Here is a 25,531-nt window from a genome sequence, read left to right as displayed (position 1 = left end):
ACATATCTGTTTTTCATTACCTCATTACGCATTCGTTGACTCAGTCCAACACAAGCAACGAGTTGAGAAAACGATGGGCAAAAACCTGGAGACTTTTGATACCGCCTGTCCACAGAGGCCATGCCTCGCAGCCATAAAACCATACATCTTTACTGTAGCTTGGTATATGTAACCCTGAGGTCCAGTGGTATGCGTTTCTGACGCCACTAATGATGCACATTGGGAAACATGATTTGGGATTTTGGTACTCGTGCACAGAATTCACCAGATACACTTCCGTCAGAGGTAATACAACCACCAACTTTTGTGAAATTCTCCACAACCTCCAGTGCTTCTCCTTGAATATTAAGGGGAATGTTCAGAGACTCCGTGTTCTAAAGCACTTAAGGCACTTTGAAGGCGCATGGTACACACCAAAAAATTGTACGATGGTAGTGAGTTTATGCAACAGAGCCTGTGCTTGACCTTCATCTTCAAAGATGAAGGTGATTCTATCTCAGCAATTCAGATCAGCAACACCCTCACCAGAAGCCATTGGAACAACGGCGTCAGCCTCGTCATTTCATCAGCGACGAAACTGAACTACAACGGAGAGAGTTAAAATATTTATCGGACACCGTTTTATGCTTTAGAGAGAGAGTTCACCATGCACTCTTACATGCCGACAAGTATATGAATATAGGGACCGGATTACATTCACAAACATCTTAAGCATACTCTGTTGAGCAAGTATGGTTAACAGTGCTGACCGATAAACAGAAGTGAAAGCACCCATATAGTTAAGGAACACTAAATTGCAGGTAATCTATACGTATTTCATTCCTCTAACGTCTGACGGTTTATAAAGTTGTGATCTACGCAGCTTCTCCCAGGTCAAAATTCTGCTTAATGCTCACGCGTCAGTGTACCTTGTTGCGCCCTAATGTGACCAAAATCACCGGCTCCAAAAGTCTTGTTATAACGGGAGACAAACTGGTACTTTTTTCGGATACTGCATCTACCGTGAGTATCATTTTTGAAGATGAGTACTACTATAAGCGCACCTCCAGTCGACTGGAACGGTCTGTTTCTCCTCCTCGAATGGAGGAGGATAAAGATCGACAGATACGGCAGGGCGAGTACAGATATACACTGGAACACTTCTTCTGTGTTCACAGTCCACCCCCGCCCCCCCTCCCGTTGAAGTACGGCAGAGCGGGTTAGAGGCGGCAACTGGCGAACTAAATTGTTGTTCGAAGTATTGTACCCAACGGCCCAAACGTTGTTTTCTGGATATCAGAGTCATTTTGGTCTCTGAGAGTTTCACTGACTTCCAAGCACAAGTCGACCGAATCACGTTGAACGACCTGCAGAAGGCTCCCATCATTTTTCGTATCTTCCGCTTTTTTCGGCCTTTCGCGTCCACAAAGCTTCCTATTCTGCACGGCAGTCTCATCTGGCGTCGGATGATGCAGCAAGTTGAGTTGTGATTGCAACCAGGAGGAATCTTCTGCTGGATCCTAAGAAGGCCACTGTTCTATTAGAGCTCCACTATCTGGATGGGGTTAGCTGAGTTGCAAACAGAAGTTCCGCGATTGAGTAGCGCTTCGGTTATCTGTCTGAAGCGGCTGTTCCAACCCATGTCGAACTATTCGGTGGGCGTTACAGTGGTTGATTCTGGTAGGTTAGCTTGATTTCTGGATCCACGAGCTTCTCAATGGCTAAGCCATGTGTGTGCTCTTTAAGTAGACTTGGAAATTGCATGCAAAAGCAGCAGTGCTGCTTGGTTGGAGGTTGACTACGGGAAACCTGTTTAAAATAGGCGTTAGGTCCACGTTTGCTTTGATTATTTAAACTCCATTTCCTATGAATAAACTTGTACTTTTGGAGGGCTTTCTTTGAAAAAGGACTCGCGTAAATTCCACTGATAGTCCTTTGAGTGATGGAACGGTTAAACCCTACTTTTCATAGTGTTGGCTATGATATCATAATTAACAGAGTTCACACTTTCAGCCACATGTTTTCCAACCCCACTCTCCGTTTTTTGCAAGCGTTACCTTAATCAGCCTCCCCTGAAGCACTCCACCTATCCAAATGCCCTTGTGTAATATGGCCCGTATTTTGGGGCATGGGCTACTGATCTTTCATTGCAACGGCAGATCTTGTGCCTCCCCATAGATGAAATTGTGTCTGTGGGCCAAAACTGTGCCGTGGTTAAATTACACAACAATACAGACAGCAATTGAGATTTCCCTTATTGAATGCGTTCAGAGTGGCCGCAGTAGCACTGCGGTTCGTGTACCTGGTTTCTCCCGTGAGTCGGACTGAGTGAATGATCCACGCAGTGCCCTCCAATAGGGTTTTCGACAGTAGAAGCTAGAAAAACAACCCGTGACCCTCCAGGTTCCGGGGAATCTTATGTAGACTGCTGTCTCTTGGACGGGTGCTTGAGCCAAACGCTTTGGTTGAGGACAATAATTGTTCCCTTTGTCCAGGCTCGGATGACTTGATGTTCCTCCAGAATATTGGTATGAATCAAACTGACAGGACCGATTCCACGCCACACTAGCTTTCACGACAGTGTGAACCCTCAGATTGGAAACAACTGTCCTAACGACAGTCCTAACGACGTCTTTTAATGTACTTAAGAACTTGCATGAGTGCACATCTTGGTGGCTTCATCGTCGCACTGGTTAAACGTTACCACCAACAAATGGTATTGGCTGGCATGCATCACAAGTGTACGGCAAAACAAGTGGTGCCTGCAACCGTTTATTCAGTATTTCTCCAGCTGGACAGTCAAATGCAGTCTCCTCTGTCACATGAGAAACTAGTTTTCAGCCTCTCTTAGGTTGACGCTTGTTTATTGTAATGTAAACAATTCCCCAACTGGGCATTTGGCAAGACAACATTGTCTTGCACATTCGCAAAGAAGCAGAACTTTTAGGGCTCAATATAAATCCACAAGAATAAAACGATACTGTTTGTACGGCTTACAAAACTCCCAGCTTACCTGATATCCCTAAGCCAAGAAATTGAAATCTTAAGACCAAACTCAAATCGTACTCTGCGCACACACCTTGCTGATGAGAGTTATTATCAATAATTCATCGAGCACTTTCATCTCACGAACACGCTTGAAAGTGACAATGAAGTTCCTAGTCCAGCTTTCCAAGTCGAATTTTTCAAGTGTCTCAGGCCATTTTACGCTGATACAACCGCAGCCAGTCTCTAAGTCACCTAACACTGGATTACATGATACTGAGTGTTCTTCCATGAACGTGTTTATCGACAGTTTAAAATCGCTTGACATTTGGTTGCTACCCAGTCTCTAAGTCACCTAACACTGGATTACATGATACTGAGTGTTCTTCCATGAACGTGTTTATCGACAGTTTAAAATCGCTTGACATTTGGTTGCTACCAGGTAGTTGCATGTGAGACGCAGTGGATAGTCAGGTTGAAGCTACTACTGCTAACTTTACCACTTCAATTTCAGGGAGGCAAATCGATAAACGCCGAACTGGAGGAAACGAATCATGGATTGATGGCTTTCAAAGATGCACCCGGTTACCGTGGACAACAGATGGGTTTAGATCGTTCCGTAATGACGGGTGACAAAGGCATCGTCGAGTCCAACCGCAAAGTACCTTATGCAGGCCCACTTCATGAAAAGTCATTGTCAGATCAGAATGAAGAAAGCAAACCAGCCTTGCCAACCAGTCTCGAACGCCATCAGCACAGCCCTGATGGGCAACAGGGCACAGGAGATGGTTCAAGACCAGCACTGGAAATGAGTATGTACATCCTGTTAGGTTTGTTTGCCCTCGTTGGACTTGTATTCGCCGTGAACTGCGGAGCCGCAGTTGCTCGTTATCGCTGGGAACGCAGCAGTCGGAGGCGTTCTGCAAATTCTGGTGAACTGGTGCAGCAGTCTCCAAGTAAAGTCGCTGATCAACCGCTAGCGACCTCTGAGGGTATTCCAAAGGAATTTACCGAAAATGCTCTGGAAGCAGAATGCAAGCCAATCATTGACAAAGGCAGTACTGAAAATGTCCTGGAACGATGCAAGCGTTTTATATTACCACGCCGACCGAAACGTAAGGTGAGTTATTCCAAAAGTGCATCGTTTTTTGTATCCAGCTTGTTTGGATAAAAGTTTTTTTTCATACACTGAACTAGACGTGAGGTATGTGTTTCCCAGATCAGTTTCATGTGCATTGGATTTCGTATCTCCCATCCCCGAGTGCAATAACAAAACAGACTTTACAATTTACTTAGTTCCAAGTTCAAGCAACTTGTGCGTAAGTTGTTACACGTGACTTTGGCACACAAATTGTGAATGAAATACTCTACTATGGTCAAGACCACGTGTTTATCCTGAATGACAGCAGGTGGTTGCTACCTGTTTGCCGGTGAACTCCGTCATGTGCCCTGGCCTGGCCTGCTTGCGAGATAATTCTGCAGTGATCTGCAACAACAGACTTCACGCCCTGCTGTTCAACAGAAATTTCAACTGAACGACAAAGCTTTATGTTTCTTTAGGATTCTGACAGCCAAAACATCTTTTGCCAGTTCGTTCCCCAGCTGACGAAAGTAGGATTATCTATGTACACTAACTTAATAGCGTTTAGCAAAATTTCACATCTGAAGTGCTGTTGAAATTCCCTATAATGGTGTCGCCAGATATTTAAACTTGATTTTGCTCATTAACACACGCATGGCAATTTAGTATGTCATACTCGATATCATGTAGGAGTAAACGACCCTGAAATTGTTATGGTGGGGAAGCACATAAGATAGTGCAATGTTACTACGAGGTGATCGACGGCCTTGATATTTTGATGTTAAGTTCGATGCACGCTGAGAACGAGTAACTGGTCTTCGAAACAAGCTTCCTATTGGTTATTCTGAGGTAACTCTTCACTGCTTATTCCATCACCTACTAGAACAAAAGAGTCGGTGAAATTAGACACAGCCGCCGTGTTTCGGAATGATCCTTTTAAAAACAACCGAATTTGCCCATAGTGCAGTACAAAATAGGATTTCAGAAATTTCCCATTGGAAATTTCTCTACGCGATTGAATTCAATGTGTCGGGGAACACTATACGATTGCCTTATTTCTATAGCTAGTCATCATCGAGGCCAATCACTGGAAAGGTTCCTGATGCCGCATCCTGTCCAAGTGCGAAGAAATCATACTGCCTTTAGAATAACCAATATTAGATTTTACAAAGTTTCTTGGGTTCGACCCTTAATGACGACGATGATGCGCGAAATGGATGGACTAGCTGTATAGTGTTACTTAGCTTTCCGACTCGAGCTGATCTTGTTTTCAGGTTGAAAACAAGTTTGGAATGGTTGCACCCTCGTTCTCTGACAGTGGTGTTACCCCAAAACTATGACTGTACCCTAAGTATACTACTATCAACATTAGGTCTCAATATTCGCTAAAGTGCAGTTTGACTGTTTCGTGTACAGTTATGAAGAATTATCACTTGCCGGATCGATGATAATCTCAATCGCCGTCTAGCGCTATTGCTCACATTTTTCGCAGCTGGATTGCAACAAGGACTTTTCACCATGCAGAATGCAGCACAAAAAAAGACGCATTTATCAGTATGGTGAATTTCAAGTTGCAAAAGTAATTTCGGGGTTATATGCTTTGGTCGTTTCTTGTATAAAACGTTCTCATACCACAGCATTTCGATACTTTTTGCAACCTATCGTGGTACGTAGCACGGACAGCTTATCATATGACAACAAGCCATCAACAGTGTGAGTAGAAAAGATAAAATCTTTCTCACTGGACTGAAATGGCATCGGTTGACAAAGCGATTTGCATCAAAATGATCAGGAAAATCATTTCTATTTACACCTCATGTAAATAAGGAATATATTTAGTGTTTGAGAATTTGTCTGCTCCTATAATCATCATCTAAAATCGGTATAGTACTCAATCCACTGCTCACAGTGCTGGAGTTGAATGGACTCGCGGAATTCGAATTTGCGAAGTCAGATGAAAGCCGAGTAAAATTGATCCCGTTGTAATTGGTCTTCTCGGGCATTTGGCTGGTTCACATCTCCCTGAATGTTTAAAAATAAAGATGCAACCACTTTCGGCGCTGATCTTGTTAGAATTTGCTTCTGGGCCGCCTTATGGTTACGTGCAGGCAGGTAAGTAGGCAAAAAGTGGCTCTACGATTACGAATCCTGTTAGCTAGCTGCCAAAAAATGCGACTAGAGAATCATCGATCAAAATGCCATTTACAGAACCAATGAGGATAACAAAAATTGTTTTTATGGATTTTTTATATATAAGGCTAACTAAACAGGACTCATTTTCAGAAGCTCTATCCAGGGGACATTTTTTTATGAAGGGTTTGTCTCGCCAATTTTCCACCAATTTTTCGTTTAATATCATCTCCTGCAAGGCACATTTCCGTGGATCTACTTTTGATCCCGGTGATATTTGTCAGCTGTTGCCAGAAAACAGTTTAGTCCGTTAATCCGTAGTGTAATGAAAACAGTATTAGAGCTTACACCTTATTCTGTTGCTGTAGTGCGAGCCGACAGCACTAATAGCCATCCGGATTCTAGTTGGTTACATGGTTAATCTCTTTTCGTCCGATCTGTGTGAGCATTCCCCATGGATCGATGGTGCAACACTTTTTCAATGGGGTGTGAGGTTTTCAGCTGCAACTTGAATGATAGATGACGGATGACTCCGCGTCATGATGGAAAAGAAGTAGTACCGTCATGCTGGGGCCAACTGGTGGCTCTCAAAAGGCCTCTGAGTCTTCGCAGCCGTTTTTGCTCCTCCGGGTGTACGTCAGCTGTTTGCGCCCAGCACCACATTCGAAATTCAAGATGGACCTGTTGGTGAATTTTGTTTGGGCCACTGGAAGCCTGAACACGTTTGGCGGGCGGCACAGCCGCATATAACACTCGTGCAAAGTGCTGTAGACCACTGGACAAACAGACATAGGCCCGCTGAAATCCCTTGGTCTACACAGGCAAGTAGACCCATGTAGATTCGCATAACAGAGAACGCACCAAGGTGCACGCGTTATTTGTAGCTGGGACGAAGTTGAAAAGAAACCTTTGTTAAGAGACTCTTCTCTTTGCAAGGCCGCTGCACTTATACCGACATTTTCCCGGAACTAAATAAATTCGACAATAATGTGCGGTGTTGCATGATCAATATTAATCACTCAGTAGTATGAACCAATTATTATCGCAGCTCCGGAAAAGCACTTGATCAGTGCACAATAGACATAGATCAGAAACTAAACGGTAGAAAAATGGGTAAGTTATGGATGGGTTACATCTAATCTTATTGCTGCTGAAAAGTGAACATGAACATGTACGACGACGCAGGTATTCTCTGGGGTAAAAATAGCAGGAATGTTTACGGACGGTTGTAGAAATATCAATTTCGTTTCATAATCCCCAGTATAGGTATCTCCTGGTCATTTACCAAAGCCATTTGCTTTGAACATACAGCAAGGTTTATGAATACATCGTGAATGAATCAGCCGTTTTCATGTATCAGACATGTCAGTTAACTTTTTGTGTGCTGAAATCAAAGGAGTATTAAATTTTCCGGGAAACACACTCACTTGCAAATCAATTTTGTTTTCACGAGAGACTCAACAGAATCTCTCGTTTATGATATTCTACAACTAAATGTGCTGCATACAGGCCGCCTCGTGTTTCAGTTGGCAAGATATTCGAGATATCACAGTATGGTTTCATAACGGAAACTACTCTCGAAAACAGTCCAATTTGGGTTCAAGTAGATCATAAGGTTGACGGAAACTCGGGGAATGCGCCTACCTGATGAGCCCCAAGAAGGGCGAAACCGGTCGTGGGCTGTCGAAAAGTTTTCAGCAACCTTGTGAGTATCTTTCTTTATGAGAGTATTAAAGTTGTATAAAATTTTTGTGTGTGTCTCAAACAAGATAGCAGTCGTAAGTTAACGACTGTGGCTATCACTATTTCTAGCATGGTTACAGAAACCGTCCAAAATGGGCGAAAGCATACCTTAACACAGTGCTAAATGTATTCATTTTTGAAGGAGTTGTTGATTCCAGGATGGCTAAACTTGATACAATTTTTGAGTGCGTGCTCGCGCATTTGTCCGAGTTTACGTGTTATAATATCATGAAACATTCTCACTGAGAACGAATTTTCACGGATTGTTCAATTTCTTATTGAAGCCCCTTCTGCATCGTGATAACAACTGGGTATGGATCAGTCGAGAAAAAGCCGTTGATGTGATTGGCGTTTCAGATCAGTCAACCTTGTCAGTCTCGTTGGGTAACCCAATTGTCCCGAACTCTCCAATTTTAACAAACTCGGCCAATGAGGTGCTCCAAGTTGCGGGAACAGGCGAACAACGGAAGATCGCACGATCCCAGTCTTATGGGACACGACACGGTACCACTACTGCCGTCCTATCAGTCGGTGAGGCAGATATGCTTCTCCTGCACTCGCCTTATCACAAATCTACCTGGCAAGATAGTCTACGACCCGGAACCGGAAGGGTAGCAAGCTACGTGGATCGCAGCATACACAACACCCCAGTGTCATTTGTCCCGAAATTTGTGCCACGCTCTCCCTGGGACTCCGAGGAACCTCAATCAATGAAGACATCAGAAGTGCACACACTTGGACGTCCCTTTAGACATCACACTACTGAGACCCTAATGCAGAGGAATTATCAGGTGAGCCAGCTTTCACCTACCAAACTGTTTGACACTTTTTATTTTTCAGTGTTTTGAAGTCAAAGACGAATTCACATGGATTTTAAGGAGAACAAATTACTTTTTTCCCACGTTTATTCTGGAAATACCGCTATTAACCTAGGTTATTTCTGACCGCCTTTGAATATAGCAAGTAGTGAGCGACGATACAAAACCTCCTGCTTCCCCGACAAGTTTATAAACCTTTGAAGTTGATGGCACCTGACTCCTAGCCTTTACAGTTTGACTTTACAGATTTTACCCTGACTGAATACAACATAGGCTCAATGATTAGAAGTGAGGCAGACCATAATTACATGGTTGGCCTTCTCACAATTTTCTTGCACCTTGTAAAGATGTGGGACTGGATACATGCTTCTATAAGACAGCCACCATTTTGGTACTTCTCACCTAACCATCTGTTAAATCCACCTCGTTTGTGATGTTTCAGGGTCAGGAGTGCAGTATTCGAATTATATCAAACCCTCTGTCTGACGGAAATTGTGGAAACCGTTCAGATCCCTCTAGTCAGAGAAACTCTGAACACGAGCGTTCTTCTTACCACAATACCTCTGAACGTTGCGGCAAGGAAGTCTGGTTTCATGCAGCAAACCGAACATTAATGGGAAGCGCTAGCGCATCAATGCGCCGTCGCCGTACGTATAATATGAAGAACAGCAATTGGGATTCAAGTGCCAGCCCTTTGATATGTGCTGGTCAGACGACACCCATTGGAGGAAATCAGCCTTCATTATTCTCATTTCCGAATCAGACAGCGCCTTTGAAACAAGGCAACCATATGACGGTCGCTTACGGTGACGCAGTCATGCATGAAGCCGTGATGTGTCGCAGTTGGGTACGACCTAGGTCCATAAATCACACACCCAACAGGGATATCGGAAACATTATTCTAAATGACGTACCAACACAACACACACCTGTGCAGGACTATTCTTCACCTTGGCACGCGCGTCATGCACAGCCAGTCAACAAAACCAACGCCTGCGCGTCAAACCAACCTATTGTCGACCAGATGGAAGCTAGAACCTCAGTGCCGATCAAAGAACGATTTACCGTTTTGGATCAACTCCGCGAATCCAGGGAGCTGGGTCAAGTTGGAAATTCCTTTTCGCCTGTTGATTACGCACCTTATCCACCTGTTCGCACAACCAGTAAGGCCACCAACTGCCGCACGTTGGAAACGCGTGGAGGAGCTCGTAAGTCACACTCAGCTCCAGGCCATCGTCCAATGAGCCTGCCACAGGTAAGCGCACACATATGACTCCTTTTTTACATGAAAACAAGCACACATGTTGCAATGCGATCAACCAAACCACAGCTGCACTTACTATCTGAGGTTGAGCTCATGTGGATGGACCGTATTGGTTTCCTTCCAAACAATTCCTGTCCTGAAATAAACACGGTAGGGATAGTTAGCTGGAAAACCCTGAAAATATTCAGTAAATCCACGAAGTCTTAGTCAGTTGTCATCTAGGATAGAGTTCTTCCTTTCAAAACCAACGCAGTCGGTATTTGTAGGTCGGCTATTTTTGTGAGCCTTCATTGTGCCCGCATCTAGTGAAATGACCGGATGAGATTTTTCACTCAACGAATTGCGAAGCACGATTTTGCTGTTCGCCGGAGGCAACCAGAATATCGGTAGTACAAGACTGGCTTGGAGGAGGGTATTAGACAACTTACCGCCTGATAAAGTCGAGATAGTACCCACTTGTCAGGACTGAGACATCTACATGAATTCTGAAAAGGGCCGAAAGCAGGTGATGCTCAGGAAGGGCTTGCGCGGATCCCCATCACACATTTTCTCGAGCACCCATGAACGGTCGACCAACAGATTACCGCGAGGATAAGTGACCGGTCAGTATTCCCATTATTTGGCAGTGGTTAGTTGAGTGTATGAATAAGTCGACAGCTGGTCATATGAAGAATCGCACTTGATCACGCGCAGTTTTGAAATCGAATTGTTGATTGACTTTAGTAGCAGTTGATAAGCTAGAATGGTGACAGGTGGACAAGTGAACTGGTTGGAGTATGCTGCCGACATCGTTAAAGGCAAACCAGTTCAGTTGTGCTCTTCGCGATATCTAGTAATCGTTCTTCAGTCATCGCTGCATTTTCGATGCCACTAGCTTGCCTCCTTTTCCTGAACTTTCTTCTTAGTGAACTGCATATTGCCATTCATCATTTTTCAGTTTAGACTCATATGCGCTTCAGTAAGCGGCTCAAAAGTGTCCACCAAAAGGCGCATTGTCCAATAAGCTTAGAAAACCGCCCTTACTACGACTGATAAAAGATTAGCTCCTGAGCTAAACCACTCACTCCGTGATTTGTTCTGGAAACACTGATTATTCATGTGGAAATGATAAATGTCGGAATTTAATCATCCAAGGATACTGCGTTGTCTAGCTTGTCCTTAAAATATGCTCTTTTGCAGGTTGCTTTCTGCTGTTACCTTTGCTGCATGCCGCGCTCACTGTGTGATTTTAGAACAAGGATTACCAAACAATGGCGGTCGCATATCCATCGCGCGGTCGATTTTATGACTGTAGATTACCGCACCGTACCGATACAGAATAGTTGATATACTCTGAACGTCTGTTGAGAGTTCCGAACTTGAAAGGCAAAACGTGGATTTGCAATACCTTCAGCACAATGTGGCTGCTTAAAAAAGTATCAACTGTAGTGATCTTTCGAGTATATCAACTAGCTACCATAGAGTTGAGTAGCCTGAAGCATGAGTAGTTCCATTCTGTTGAACATCACATCTGCCTATTTCTACTCTATATGCGACCAGTCTTTTCACATCCATCGATCTACTTTTTTCACTTGTCCATATCAGTTTTAGTGATTCAGTAGCCCATTGTTTGAACCATTCAGCTTTGTTCTTTTCGATAAACTATTTGTCCATCATCTGTCTCGGAACAGTATGATGTGACGGACACCACCTTTTAGGTCAATCAAATCCTAGCGTCGAATCAGAAAACAACGCCCTCCCGGCCATTAATTGGACCAATTTCATGTTCTCCTTGGACCAAGCAGACAATCACGTCCCATATATTCCGACACTGGTGTCGTGTGTGCTTAATCGAAAAGCCGATGCCATCTTGCGGAACGTTGTGTAGGGAGAAGAGATCGTAATACACAATCGTACCAGATTTGGAAAGATTTTTTGGCTGCATATGAGATCCTTCTAACTTTTAAAACAGGGTAAAGGGAAATACCTGAATGAGCTTTCTGGCATCATTAATAGATGACTGAATGCTAAATAATTCACAAGTTTGGATTAAAAGTACACCAAAGTCTTTGGCTTGTGAGTAAGGTGAGTTATGGTCGCAAGCATTATCTTGTATGTACATATATTACCACTTATTACACGGAGATGAGTTGTTGGTTTACTTGTTTTTCAGCCGACGTGACCATAAAAACCGATAATGTTGATGACATGCGGTACTGGCGGAGAACCACACCGCACTAAAAACTGGTTGAGTGACCATTGGAACTTATGCACACAGCTGAATTGTGTAACTTCCTATGTAGCAGGAACGTTTTGCTGGAGGACATTAAAACACGCATTTCAAATCACAACGAAAAATAAAAAGAACCTCTTAGCTGGCTTCCCGCGCATTACAAACTTTTGTTGCTTAAAAATGGCTCAGTTTGATAAGGTCTTACGTTCACTGGAATCACGTGTAATTTGGAGTAGTTGCTGTTTCACCGTGTTGCATGAGATCATAATAGCCAGTAAACGGGAACTCTGTCACAACATACCATAAATGCACCTGAGGAAACTTCCTAATGGTCTGCCGATATTTGGGTTTCAGGTCCATATTGTTTCCATCATGCAGAAACTAGTATCATTCTCATGCATTCTACCGTATTCAGGCGTTTCAGGTATCAAATGACCTCTATTCCATCCTGGCTGGAAATACGACTTCCACCAGTGCTTCAATTCTGCTTGACTCTCATTCGCAACTTAACGCGACCGACTCACAGCGTCATTTGAAGTCGAATCCGAGTGAGGAGAGTTTGTGGTGGTACCATCCGGTCCGCCAGCCACGACGTCGTAAACGACGTCAAGACAACAAGCAATCAGTGACTTCACAGAAGCCAACGGCTTCAGGACCCACAAGCATGGAAACAGCGGAGGAAACTGTGAGGCCTGTGGACCGTGTAGACAGTTCCGAAACATTGGAATACGCATGTCCGGCGTCATGCGAATGCGACGATGTTATTAAATGCTCAGAACGCGTTGATACTTGTAAGTTCCAGGCAAGGCTAGTTTACAGTGAAATGAGTAGAAACTAATAAAATTTATCCCTTTTTATTATTTGTCAAGTTTTGTGCCACAGACAACTACGGATAAATACTGAGCCAAATTAAAAACCGGCTTGCATACCCTAATTACTTACTTGCCTAATTACTTACTCACTTGCTCACTCACCTACTTACTGACCAGGTTACCTACTTATATAGTGATATACAGCCTGTAATGCGTGTGAAGAAAGCGCCCGGGAGCGTTGGCTGTCTACTTCCACATTAGTGAGCACCTTGCTTTTAAAAAACAACGTGAGCAATGGGAAGCTCCAGCATATTAAACTACCGTTGAAATCGAATTCACTACACTCGAGTTCTTTTCTGTACTGAAAGGCTCCCACCTTTCCTACCTCTCTTTCTGTACATTTATGGATACAGCAGGAGCGCTAAAATATTCATAAGTATTCTATCATCATGGTATTACATACATAGTCATATATGATCTTGAATTTCAATTTGTTTGTTTCAATTTTGTTTGGTACTTCATGAAGACGTTTTGCTTTGCCTGCTATAACACCACTAATCTCTGAATTCAGGATTAGTGAATCGCTTGAAGTTGGATGTACGGGAACAAATGATCATGGCAGCTTAGTTGTTGCTGTCAGTGCCATTTAAATCCGAGTAATATAGGACATTTTGTGAAGTAGTGCCATTAAAAATTTGAGTGTCTTTTTGCCACGAAGCGCTCAGTTCAGTCTAGTTTCACACTGTCGCTTTGCTTGAAACAGTTTTCGGCAGCTTGACAAGTAGAAGATCAAATCAAGATAGTGGACTGTGGTTAAAAACGGGCATAATCAGTGGTATTTGAAATCTTCTGTCCAATGCTGGCCGCTGGATACAGTTTGTCACTCGGCTGCAAACTCGTCTGCCGTCAGTGCATATCCATATTATACAGAATTGACACGTAAGCTAAAAGTCAGTCAGAGTAATGGTGCGTGGGACCTATTGTCAGCTAATATGTGGATAGGCATATCAAATGATTCAATACAAAACACCAGGTAGCTTTTTTTAGTGCAGACGATCAAAATAAACAGGAGGCCGGGCACGCCGTTTCTGAAATAGCAGGTTGGGTTTATACGGTTTTTACGTTCACTCTGTGCACTCTTTAGTTTCCGTTCTCGCTACTGATTTGTTGAGGAACCATAAGCCATTCTTTGATGAAATCCTTACAAACGCCTCATGAGATGTTATGCTGTATTATGCTGTAAAGCTAAACAGTCCCGATTTATCGAGTTACCAAGGTTTCACCATGCGGTTCAATAAGAACGTTTCGAAATGACTCAGTGGCGAATGACATATGCAGGCATCTGATTCAATTCAAAAGATGTTCAGCTGCCAAAACTTCAAGGTCTTACTCTCTCAACCACTTTTCAAGGAGTCGTAAGAACAAAAAAGTGCCGGATTAATATTTAAGTGTACCGTGAAACTAGCAGCAAGACTTTGGAATGGATAACAAAAGTAGCAACACTGTTAGACTTCCCTTGCTTTGCTTTTATGCAGCTCGTGGGCTCCAACGACAAGTTCAGCCTCCAAGTTTCCCAGGTGGTCAGTCTACTCAAGTCAACATGTCGTCCGTCTCCGACCTTGCTTGGGATAAAGAGCTCTTGGCTCTGTCTCATGATCGTCTTGTCGCGTATTTTGCTGACATGAAGGAATCAGTGGCTTGAAAGAACAAAAACAACTAGCTTTCCTTACATTGCAAGCATACTTAAAACATAGGCACCCATTCTGAAGCTCATTCTTCTGCTTCATACACCTTTTTCGTTATGCAGATTTGGTGAGACCAGCTGAATTGTTTTTCTCAAGGGTCGCGTGACAATGCCTTGTATAGACATTCTCAGTTTTTACCGAATATACCAGTCTCCCAGAACCAAAGCCATTGGTCCAATTTTTTCTTAGACGTATATGACAGTGTCAGCCATAATCTGTAAATATGTTATCAAAAGAGGGGACAACACGTTTATCCTGTTATTCATTAAAAGAGCCCCTCCTTCTCTAACCCAGTGTGCTTTTGATCAGTAGTGTCGTAACTATCCGATGTCTGCTTTTTGCAGAACACGATGTCATGAGACGTTTCATCTATATGCAACATCTCCACCTCAGTCGCATGCATTTAATTAGGTTCAGCAGGCATTCCCAAGGTTGGGGAATAATACATTTCATAAACTTTTGGTTCTATTTTTCCTATGCGGTTGTGATAGCTATAGCAAATGTGATTGAATGGAGACCCCTCTTTTACTCTGTTGTCCATATTGTTGTCATGACCCTTTTTTGTTGCTTCTTTTTGTCCAAAGATCTTTGAATAAGATGACCATTGAGATTCTGTAACATTTTACTGCACCTTTTTCTGGGACACTTGGCGGTATTATTATTGTTTCGCAACTGTACGCTTCCCGGGTTCCATTTGTCCCATGAATCTTGGAAAGGAAACCCGAACATGACGCGTTTTATTCTACATCATAATTGCCATTTATTGATTACAACAAGAACAATCCACTTCTTCTCTTAAATTCTCCCTATGGTGGTCTCTGAGACAGAAGGTAATGACCTGATGGTATACGCAAAACGTACTGTTAACAGCAAGATCACATACCACTACAATCCACACGTCTGTTACGCTTTAATTCGACTAACACTGAGAAGAATGGGTTTGACTCCAAATTCTTGCAATCTGTTGGGATCACAGGATTTCTGCCTTGTCGGACTGATATCCAGATCCGCTTTGTGGTTCACATTTTTTAGCTAAAGGCTTATGTCAAGGTACTTCAGGCAAACTTTTTTTTATTCGACTTGGGGACCAAAATACGTCATTCGCACCCGCAGATCTCCGATTACTGGCCCATGAATGTAGTGTCAGCTTCCAACTTTAATCGCCGGAACAGGAACCACCAGTGCTATTGAACTCTCCTGAGTTCGTCATTCTGATGATAGGCTGAGAATCACCGAACCTTTCAACCAGGCACTTTAAGATGGCAACGCATTTTAATAACAATTTTCGAGGTAGGACAGAAGTAACGCAGGTTCAATCAGAATTTTTAAAAGAATGTGTCTATATAGCAAGGCTAATAAAGCTGCAACCGGTGTTGTGGGAGTGAACGTATCAAATCCGAACCCAGTTATGTGTGGCGCTAAAAGTATGGCGCACCGAATTCAGCTCAGTAAACAATAGGGTGAGCCAACTTCCCTGAGAACTGAGATCCTGTCTAGACCAAAGTGTTCGAAAAACCAAGCACCGCTCAAAATATTCCTTGGAATGACTTGTGGTCACCTCAATTTGATATATTGTCTGTCTTTGCTCTTGTGGGCCAAGTGAGGCGTGCTGATTTTTGGTTCGCACCCCGCGCAGTAGAATAAGTTCTTCCTGAACTGGAATCACTTTTACAACCCGATCTAGAAAAGACCCGCTTTTGAATTCGGTTGATCGGTAGATTGTCTGCTTGGTCACAGTGAACTTTAAAGTCCTGATGGAATGCTAGCAAGAATGGGCTTCTCATGGAAATGAATTCTCCGTGAGTAGAGAAAACCGACACAAACTAGACAGGTTGGTTCAGGGTTCGGTCATTTCGTCTCAAGGCACACAGTGCTGCTTGAGAGGAAATGAGCGAACGGAAATTCTCTCTTGCAAGCTGAAATTTGTGTTGCATGGAGGAACGGAATAAGACATTCTGTCTGTAAGAAGGGAAAATTCACTACCAAAAAATCACGAAAATAATGTAAGGGATAACATGATCCTGATCCATTAGTGCTTTCATACCATAGCGTCTGATGAGGTTCCCGATACGGAACTTTGAGTGGCGCGTAGTTCGACAATCCCGAATATCAAAAGGAAGAATTGGGTTCGTAATTCTACGGTACTATTTACACAAGGGTAAGGAAATGTGCACAACAATTGTTCGCGTTCGTGGCGTCAACAAGTCCATAGGTGTGTCACTGACCGGCACAGTGCAGTCAACGACCGCACACCGAATAACGGCGAGCGGAATGTTGGCTCAGTAGCGTGCGTTGCGGTCGTCCCTTCCAATGACGGTTTCGTGATTCTCATTGGACGTGCGATCACACGGAACCCATGAGAAAACACGTTAAGGCAGGCTCAGCAAACGAGACATGAACGCAGATGGGTAAGTAGGTCAGCAGCGCACATTCACACACAGACACACATGTCAATACACAGGTGTCGGGCAGAACGGCCTTTGCTGCAAGGTGAGTGGCGGGTACGAATGAGCAAAACAACTGGAGATCAAAAGTACATAGGGGGAGTAAGCGAATGAATGGGGGAATTATCAACGTCAAGTTAGATTCAACAGAATCTTAGGTCAGTGTTCTTGATGGCCGAATGAAATGGGGATATTTCTGCTCCATGAACTTCAGTGAAACGATCTGGATAAGTCTCCTTCAGCCAGCACGAAAAACTGACGGTTTTTGTGGCTCCGTGAACCATTGAACTAAACTTGGGGGTGTCGATGCGACACCCGCGGAGTCTCTCATACTAGGTTAGTCTGTGGTTAGAGGTCTGACAAGCGCGGTTTCCTGGTATTTCAGGCTGGGCATAAGAATTTATGGCTACTTGCTCTTTGAGAGAAATTTGATGCTCTGGCATTTTCCACCAAAAGCCGATGGCTTGCGGTCAGGCGATTGAGGACGGCAGTTGGCCTTCATTCAAGGACTGAGAACACTGGCAATATCCCAGCCCACGTACAGCAAAGGTTTTGACAAGAGAAATTCCGTCAAACTAAATCAGGCATCACATAGTACCATCAGTCGGGTCGCCTTACCTGCTATAAAACATGGCAGGTATGATCAGAATCCCGATTCTCCATTTCCCCCATTTTAACCGGTTTCACGTCCTTCATCTGCCCATCTCATTGATAACATTTTTTATATAGGCCCATCCATCAGGACTGACGAACCCGTTCTTTGTGCATCGGTCTGGAAGGCAACATCTGCGTATCAGCCTGCACCGACAGACCCATGCTTCTCGAAATCAATCTTCAAGCCTCGACGCCCAGCCTATCTGGCTGCGTTTAATTTATCAAAAGACCTAACCACGCGAGCACTTTCCACTTTTTGAAACTCATCAGTTGCGTTTACTGGAGGTCAGAAAAGTGACTGTTTCATTACGATTTTGAAAACAACCATGCGAACGCCCACCAGTTTGTTCAGTTGGTGAATTCCATTCTAGATGAGATCCTTGGAGTAACCGGACGCTGATTAATTCAAAAAACTAGTCAGCCTGATGACTGCCAATGAAGACTGAAGCGCTCAGGTATCTAGGCCTGCAAATCTCCACTCAGATGGCCCTATAGCTGTCAAGTCCTCCTCGGGGATCGGCGGCTATAGTGGATTTATTGACCGGTTTTCAGATAAATATAAAACGAGCCTGAATGGGAAAGTCAGCTGATTGTTCGGGTTCCATTTAATTTAACATTGCTCGCCTGGGTTTTCGGGAGTCTTCTATTCTGCAGTGCAAACAAAGTGAGTAGGGAAAACTTCAAAATATTGTGATTATTCGAGGCTTTGTTGCGGAGTAAGCATAATCTATCGAACGTGTCTTACTAGCCAGTGTTTCGCGAAATCTTGGGAAGTCTGGGAATTTTTTCAGAAAGATTAATTTGCTTGTGCCTTCGGCAACATAACAGACGAAGCTTCAGTAGATACATTTCGATAGCCGTGCTTTAAAAATCGATGAATAATTGTTCGAAATACGCGTCTACCAATCTCATTTTTCTAATGAAACGTGCCTACTTCCTGAACTCATATTACAGCACTCGTGTACACAGTATGTATGCATACAGTATGGAATTGAATACCCAGAAAGAAAAGGTTTCAACTTCAAATGAAATCTGAGGTATAACGGATCTCTCCACCTTGTAAGGTTACCAAATAACTTGGGTTCTCCAAATAAACGCATTTGAATACCAATTTGTTTCCCACGGGAAAGTCAGCTAAATATCGGGCAAATCTCTTGTTTGCGACATTCTTCTTAAACTGATTGTGCCGAACCAGGCAGACTCGTACTTTAGAAGGCACAATACTCGAGATATCGCAATGCGCCGTATGGATGCAACACACAAAATTTTGGATTCAGGTAAAACGTGGAGCTGGCAGCTACTCAAGGAGTTTGCCTACTTGATGAGCCCGAAGAACGGCAGTGTCCCTGACTGTCAGATAGTTCTCAGCAAATTATGTCTACATAACTTGGGTTCACCTGACCCGTCATGCCTAGCATCAGTGTGTTTTGAGATTGGTTACAAGGCCTCAAAATTTCCCAATCAAATGCTTACAATTAGCTACTTTAAGCCATGATGTAAGGATATGCTGAAACACCTGAGATATCTTTTGTGGCGTGATAACTAGATTATTGGATTTAAAAATATTTCAGAAACAAGGTACCATGTTCAATGGCAAAATAATTAATAAACAAGAAATACTGATTTACGCCCCGCATCCGGGTATGAATAGAAAGGTGTAAGATCATCAGACCCGGCAGGCATTGGCACGATGTTGATGATAGTAAGAACACCTAAGTATGCAAAATGCCGTGACGTGGAGGCTGCGAAAAACCATAGTGACAGTTCGAAGCTATGGTGCCAATCAGTAATGCATGCATTTCCTTCTTGGGCAAGGAAAAAGTCCATCTGAATTAAGGAGGATTCTTGAGAAACCATCTGGAACTTCGTGAATCCTATGAGACCCTCCAACAAGAACATTTTAACTACACTCTAAAAATGAGACAGGCTTCCTGGGGTTATTGGGAAAGAGGCTAGCTTTTGAACGGAATGACCCGCCTATCCTATCTGTAAGCTCTGGAGTTTCTTCATAAGAAAGAGGCTACTTTTGAACGGAATGACCCGCCTATCCTATCTGTAAGCTCTGGAGTTTCTTCATAAGAAAGGAATTCCTAATTGAATTTTCCTGTAACGAGAAGCGTCCCGCACGTTCTGTCTGCTTAGTTGTCGGTTTTCGGACAGCTGTTGTGATCTCCATTTCTTCACAGTGGTAGGCGAACTAAGCATTAGAAAAGGACTTCTGAAATGGATGCAAAAATGAAAACATTTAAATTTCCCTTCTACCCTAGCGTGTTTTGTTGACATTGGTGGGCGAAAAGCTGACGCTTAATTGCATAAATTGCCGACACTACTTTGAAAGGAAGAGCTCCAATGCGCTTGCTTGTGTTGGTACGCGGCTGTTTAATTCGTGTTTGGTGTTAAGGATTGAACTCTGGGATCGGTTGATGGAAAAAACTAAAAAAGAAAAAAGTCACGAGGAACATTTTATTGAAAGCTAACTTACCACCAAGGGAACTTACATGTCATTCATCAACATGTGACCACTAGTTTAAACGGGCCTTCCCAATTGCGGCTTATAAGTAGTGATGACGCTCCGAAAGTTCGGCCCAGGTTGATATCCAAGCTAATTACCGTCTTGGATATCAATCGGACAGTAACAGTTCATTTTCAAAGCCAAAAAAATCCGTAACATGTACTTGAAAAGAGCACAGAGAAACGAGCTGTTCAACGGTGTACTGGGTAGTTTGCAGTTGTGTGTTCGTTAACGTACCAATGTATCATATGGGGGCTGGAACTGTGTAAACAGTAGTAGTAGTATCCTTCGAACTCTTTACTTGACCCAACTGCTTTCGATACTCCGATGGCGAAATTCCGTTCTATTTATCTGACATTGTCCTGTGGTACACACCCGAAGAGATAGAGCATACACGCTCATCGAATCATGCAAGCGCTCAATCCTCTCTTCCTTAGATGGGTTGCCTTCCATGAAGCAAATATGTGTACTCAATTCTGTCACTAATATTTTTAAGCAAAATCAAAACTGCTGGCTGTGCTCAATGTGCTTTTGTGTTAAAAGTACCGTTGCGTTGACTTCGAAGTCCTGGCCTGGTTCAGGAAAAACCAGCTTTGTGAGTCAACAAACCCTACTGCATGATTCCTTGAATAAAATTGTCATGGGATCGCTAACCCAGGATACAAGTGTGATTCGATCTAGGAGGCCAGCATCATAATTACACCTGTTTTGCCAACTTGAATTCAGTCAGTCTAAATACGACACGAACAATCCACCAAGTTACCCACATGTCACAACATATCTAGCTGTTTTTATGTGTGTGCGATTCTCCGCATCCCATTTTACAACCACGTGCAAAAATCTATTGTATGGTATTTTTGTGGGTGTTTCCAGACTTGCCTTCTAGTAAACCCGGACTGACAGAGTACCGCCAATCTCTCCAGCATGCAACAGAGAGACAAGCATTGTGTTGCACATCAAATGGGGCATCCGCTCGCCTGTGCAGACACACTCGCAACACGCGGCCCCTGACTTCAAGTGCACTGTTTGTCAGTAATATAGGTTACACCGTTGTACACTTGCTGAGTGTCCTGCGACTGGAATGCGTGGGGTCAATACGGAAAGGGGCAAGATGTGGAAATAACATGTGAATCAGGTGGAATGGACACCATGCCAAGAAGAAAAGTTGATAAAACGTTTGATCTGTTTAGTGAATTACTTGCACGTGTGCTTCTGTTTGCGTTGACTAGTTCGAGACACCCAACAGTTCAGTGGTCAGGACAAAATTGTTACCCGATTTTATATTAGTTTCTTTCTGCCTCGTCGTCAAAAAGAACAAATAGCGAGGACACGGATTTTGTTCTTAGGGTTCTTGGATTAAGATTCAACTGGACCTCGTGTATCTGCTTTGATGAAGTTCACTTTTCTTCAGCGTGCTTCTGATGTGTGTAAGTTTAACACTGACGAAATTATTTTTCTGCACTACTGAGTATTTTCAAGGACTTCATAAAACATTGCAACGATTCCTTTCTGCGCTAAACATTCCGAAACCTGTCGTACCAACTGTCCAAAAGCTACCCGGCTGAAACTAACTGAACTCATTTACCTTGGGTTTGCTTAGGTAACGTGTTAAGAAGAGCATTTCTCATTGCTTTTTGGAGGTTTGTTTACTGAGCTAGGCCAAACATCTGCTACCTAATTCAGCGTTTCATCTATGAAACCAACGACAGTGAGCTGTCCTGTGATATGAATTGGTATAAACTACAAGAATTATACGACGAAAATAATATGTGCCGGTAGTTTTTGTTAGCAAATTCTATCAACATGATCATTTATGTGTTTCCATGATATAGAAGTGACATTCCACAAAATAACGGAAGTCATCAGCCGGCAACCCATATGATTCAAAGTCAGGAGGAATTGTACTATGTAGCGCATCCATCGAACGAAATAACCATTGCTCCACCGTGGAAATTTCATTTTGAACAGTGTTCAGACTTGGCCTGCTAAAACAGAAAGCGCTTTCAAACAAGGCAGTTCTCCTAACCTATATAATACGTGCTATCAAGTTATACGAATGACTTTCCTAAGTTTTTGAACCTGCCAGTTTTTGTACAGTGACCTTTTGTGAAAACAGGCTACTTTACAACTGAACATTTGGTGGTGACCTACATAGCAGCAAAGTTTGTCCACAAATATGCATGTATTTGCACATCTGAAGCATCTAGTTCTCTTTGCGAATGTGAAAGCGATATCAGGATGAGATTATCTCTAAGGAAAAGTGCAAGTTCGTGCACCATTCCCAACATCCCAGTTGTAAACAAAAACATAATTTGAAACAGCGTATCCCCTTTGGCAATCTCACTATAACCAACGGAACACATGCATTGCAATGTTTTAAAAATTTATTTAATCACCCTTAATTTGGTGGAGTAAAACATGGCAGGTGAATAAATAAAGTAGACTCAGTGTTGAACAGGCACTGGTCAGGTGATTTCTGCAAGTTACATTACCAGTGCCAAAGTAACCGACTTGTGTTTTTCTGTTTTTTATTTTTATTTCGATCAGCTGCGCTTCATTTATAGCTCAAATCAGAAAAGTTGGGCTGTCGTTCAATTCATACTCAGATGTAACAGGGAGATTAGGGTGATTGGAATTACGTGTCCGTGATGGACCAAATGCTTTATATCAGGAAATGTCATGAACAAGTCGCCCAATACTGCTTCTACTTTCTTCGTCTTACGTTTACGCTTTATGTCCGCGATTAAGAATGGTAAAAGAAGAGCTGACATGTCATCAGTTGTAATGAAACCAAGTACAATCAAAATTTCAGTTCCAGACAGCGTGTATCGAGTAGCCCCAAACACGAAGTGTTCGAAACTAATGACAATTAGCCAATGATCAAATAGACCGATATTCTTTGGGGTCAAAAAATCGACAGCGCTCAAAACGACCCAAAATTCGTGGTTCGTTTAGCTTGGTTCTCCCGGCTAGTGTTCGGACGCCGAGGTTATTATTGCGTATTTGAATTCGAAACCTTCAGCACTCTCATCCCCATCCGTTAATAATTAATCTTCCAAGGGTCTGTGGTCTTGTAAAAGTGCAGACAAGTAAGAAAGTAAGAAAAATTTCTTAGGTTGTTATGCCATGCTCACAAAAATGCCGGATCTACAAATACTTTTTTTCTGATGTGAAACGTACCACGATAATTTCTAAATCATCCATTTCTAAAATAAATCCAGAGACATGTTGTTAATAGAGCCCTAATCTGTTTCTGCTTTTTCAAGGTGTGCATAATCACTTGAAAGTTCTTTTTATTTTCTAGCTGATGCACTAACACCTGTACACAACTCTCATTAGGATAAGAGGCAGCCGTCCAAGTGTTTCAAATCGGATAGTCGAAATGGAACTTTGTGATATAAACTGCAAGGCCACCTGTCGTACCTCGAAAAGCTGATCATTTTCCTGACAGTCTGTACACCTTAATTCTACATGACTTTACAATTACACGCATCTACGTTTAGCACTTCCTCATTACATCAGAGGCTGCTGATACAGCCCCTCCGGTTTACGGGCATAGCGGACAGGCAACTGGGGTAGAGAGATAATGTAGTACGTACTAGTCGAGCTAACAAGAGTGCATTGTGCATCTTGTCGTCCTAAGAAATAGCAGATGATGTGAGAAAGAATAAGGGAAATACCGATTTAGTATTGACTGCGCCTAAGCAGGCGTTTTTGACGAGTCCAGCCTGAACTTCCCAACGTAACCGCCATAGCTGTAGCCAGCCCGCATGTGCAGGGTTTCCGACAGAACAAAGTTCTTCCAACGAAATCCAAGTGCTTTAAAACGGCATGCGGTTGATTAGAGATTTGGCTATTAGCAAAATGTCAGTAACACACGGGCAAATAACTGACCTTGAATCTGTTGTTTGTCGGTTAAGTTTTGCATGCAACGACGTATGGAGAGCAAGCAATTCCCTATGGTTCGCTTTTCCAGGCTCACCGGGCGGGCTCGTGAACAGGCTGACGGCTACACGCTTCTTGTTTGTGTGTTGAGTACGGATACAAGACAGAGGATACCGCCGAAGGTTTCAACGATCTATATCTTGCTTTGCGGTCCGCCGCTTGAAAACGCGTGATGAAACTCCTTCTATGGAGCCATGAGAGTGTTTGATAAAAAAGACTGGTCGGAGGACAAAACGGTACTGTTGAAGCTCAAGGTGTTTGAATGGCTTTCAGCTGCTCTAGGACGAATTTCTCGGGAGAGTGAGCTCTGGTGGCTTGTAGAGGTGCTATAAACTCATGAGGTACTTTATGACGGTCCACAGAAGGGGAGAAAACACTTGATATTTTTTGAAACACGAATATATTCTGGACAAAGTTTACGGAACTTGTAATCTTTAATATGCTGAATGAAATTTCAAGTCAATTTCGGTAGGAAAAAGTAAATCACGTCGACACGCAGTCTGCCATCGCAGTCCGAAAATTACAGTATAGACGTTGATTCGTGGAGCAAAAACATCAACCTGTTTTGTCCATGAGGAAACAACGAACGTTCAACACAAATGAGATACGATGAGATGCCGCAATGAAATGTTGCTTTGTGTCCATTTTCTCATGGGTTGATAAACGAAACCAACTAACAGCATCAAGTCCATTGTGACAACGCATGCTGAGACTTGCTTTACCGACAGCGAGTGTTTTTTGCATTGTACGAGTACTACGTACAGGTTCTAGTAACCCAAACAGTGCTTGATCTTGTTGTCCATTCCGCCGACTGGATACAAATGACGATCAATGCGTGTGAGAACGTCACAATCCAAGACTGATGTAGTCAGCCGTAGCTGTAGCCGAGGGCTCTGAAAACAGAAGCATTCACGACAGCGTCGAAGAATGATACTAGGTGACCGAGAACATATGGTGATACTCTATTGGTGGCGCAGTCACCACGACAATGAGGCTGCTCGTTGGTTCAGTACGATCATTAATGTGGCGCGGACACTGACGGAAAAGTGAAAATTCGATGTACGAGCGAGATAGGTAATGCGAGCAACACATTTTTGCGGAGGACTTTTTCACATGAGGTTCTTCATGATGGATATCAGGAATTAGAATGGGATCCATGGGACATGTTCTACCAAATTGGGACAAACAGCAGCCTCGTGCGGAAAAG

At 43.1% G+C, this 25,531-nt stretch overlaps 2 protein-coding genes across 2 annotated transcripts in view; both read left to right on the top strand.

Annotated features, from left to right (window-relative positions):
* Positions 1 to 17,054, top strand: part of T265_13443 (hypothetical protein) — a gene marked incomplete at both ends in the record, with an annotated part of 86,953 nt that extends 69,899 nt beyond the window's left edge. The window contains 6 exons of the mRNA XM_009168898.1: positions 3,479 to 4,084; positions 8,203 to 8,709; positions 9,179 to 9,991; positions 12,628 to 13,003; positions 14,560 to 14,717; positions 16,975 to 17,054. Coding sequence (XP_009167162.1) covers positions 3,479 to 4,084; positions 8,203 to 8,709; positions 9,179 to 9,991; positions 12,628 to 13,003; positions 14,560 to 14,717; positions 16,975 to 17,052 — 2,538 coding nt within the window. The remainder of the gene's footprint in view (positions 1 to 3,478; positions 4,085 to 8,202; positions 8,710 to 9,178; positions 9,992 to 12,627; positions 13,004 to 14,559; positions 14,718 to 16,974) is intronic.
* A 162-nt stretch (positions 17,055 to 17,216) lies between these two features.
* T265_04188 (hypothetical protein) lies at positions 17,217 to 24,497 on the top strand (the record flags this gene model as incomplete). Its single annotated transcript, XM_009168870.1, has 4 exons — positions 17,217 to 17,259; positions 17,943 to 18,078; positions 21,313 to 21,403; positions 24,300 to 24,497. 4 exons carry the CDS (start codon positions 17,217 to 17,219, stop codon positions 24,495 to 24,497), a joined length of 468 nt encoding a protein of 155 aa, XP_009167134.1.
* Positions 24,498 to 25,531: the final 1,034 nt, after the last annotated feature.

This window comes from Opisthorchis viverrini (assembly GCF_000715545.1).
Source record: "Opisthorchis viverrini unplaced genomic scaffold opera_v5_66, whole genome shotgun sequence".
Lineage (NCBI taxonomy): Eukaryota > Metazoa > Platyhelminthes > Trematoda > Opisthorchiida > Opisthorchiidae > Opisthorchis > Opisthorchis viverrini.
This window is presented reverse-complemented; position numbering and strand designations above follow the sequence as displayed.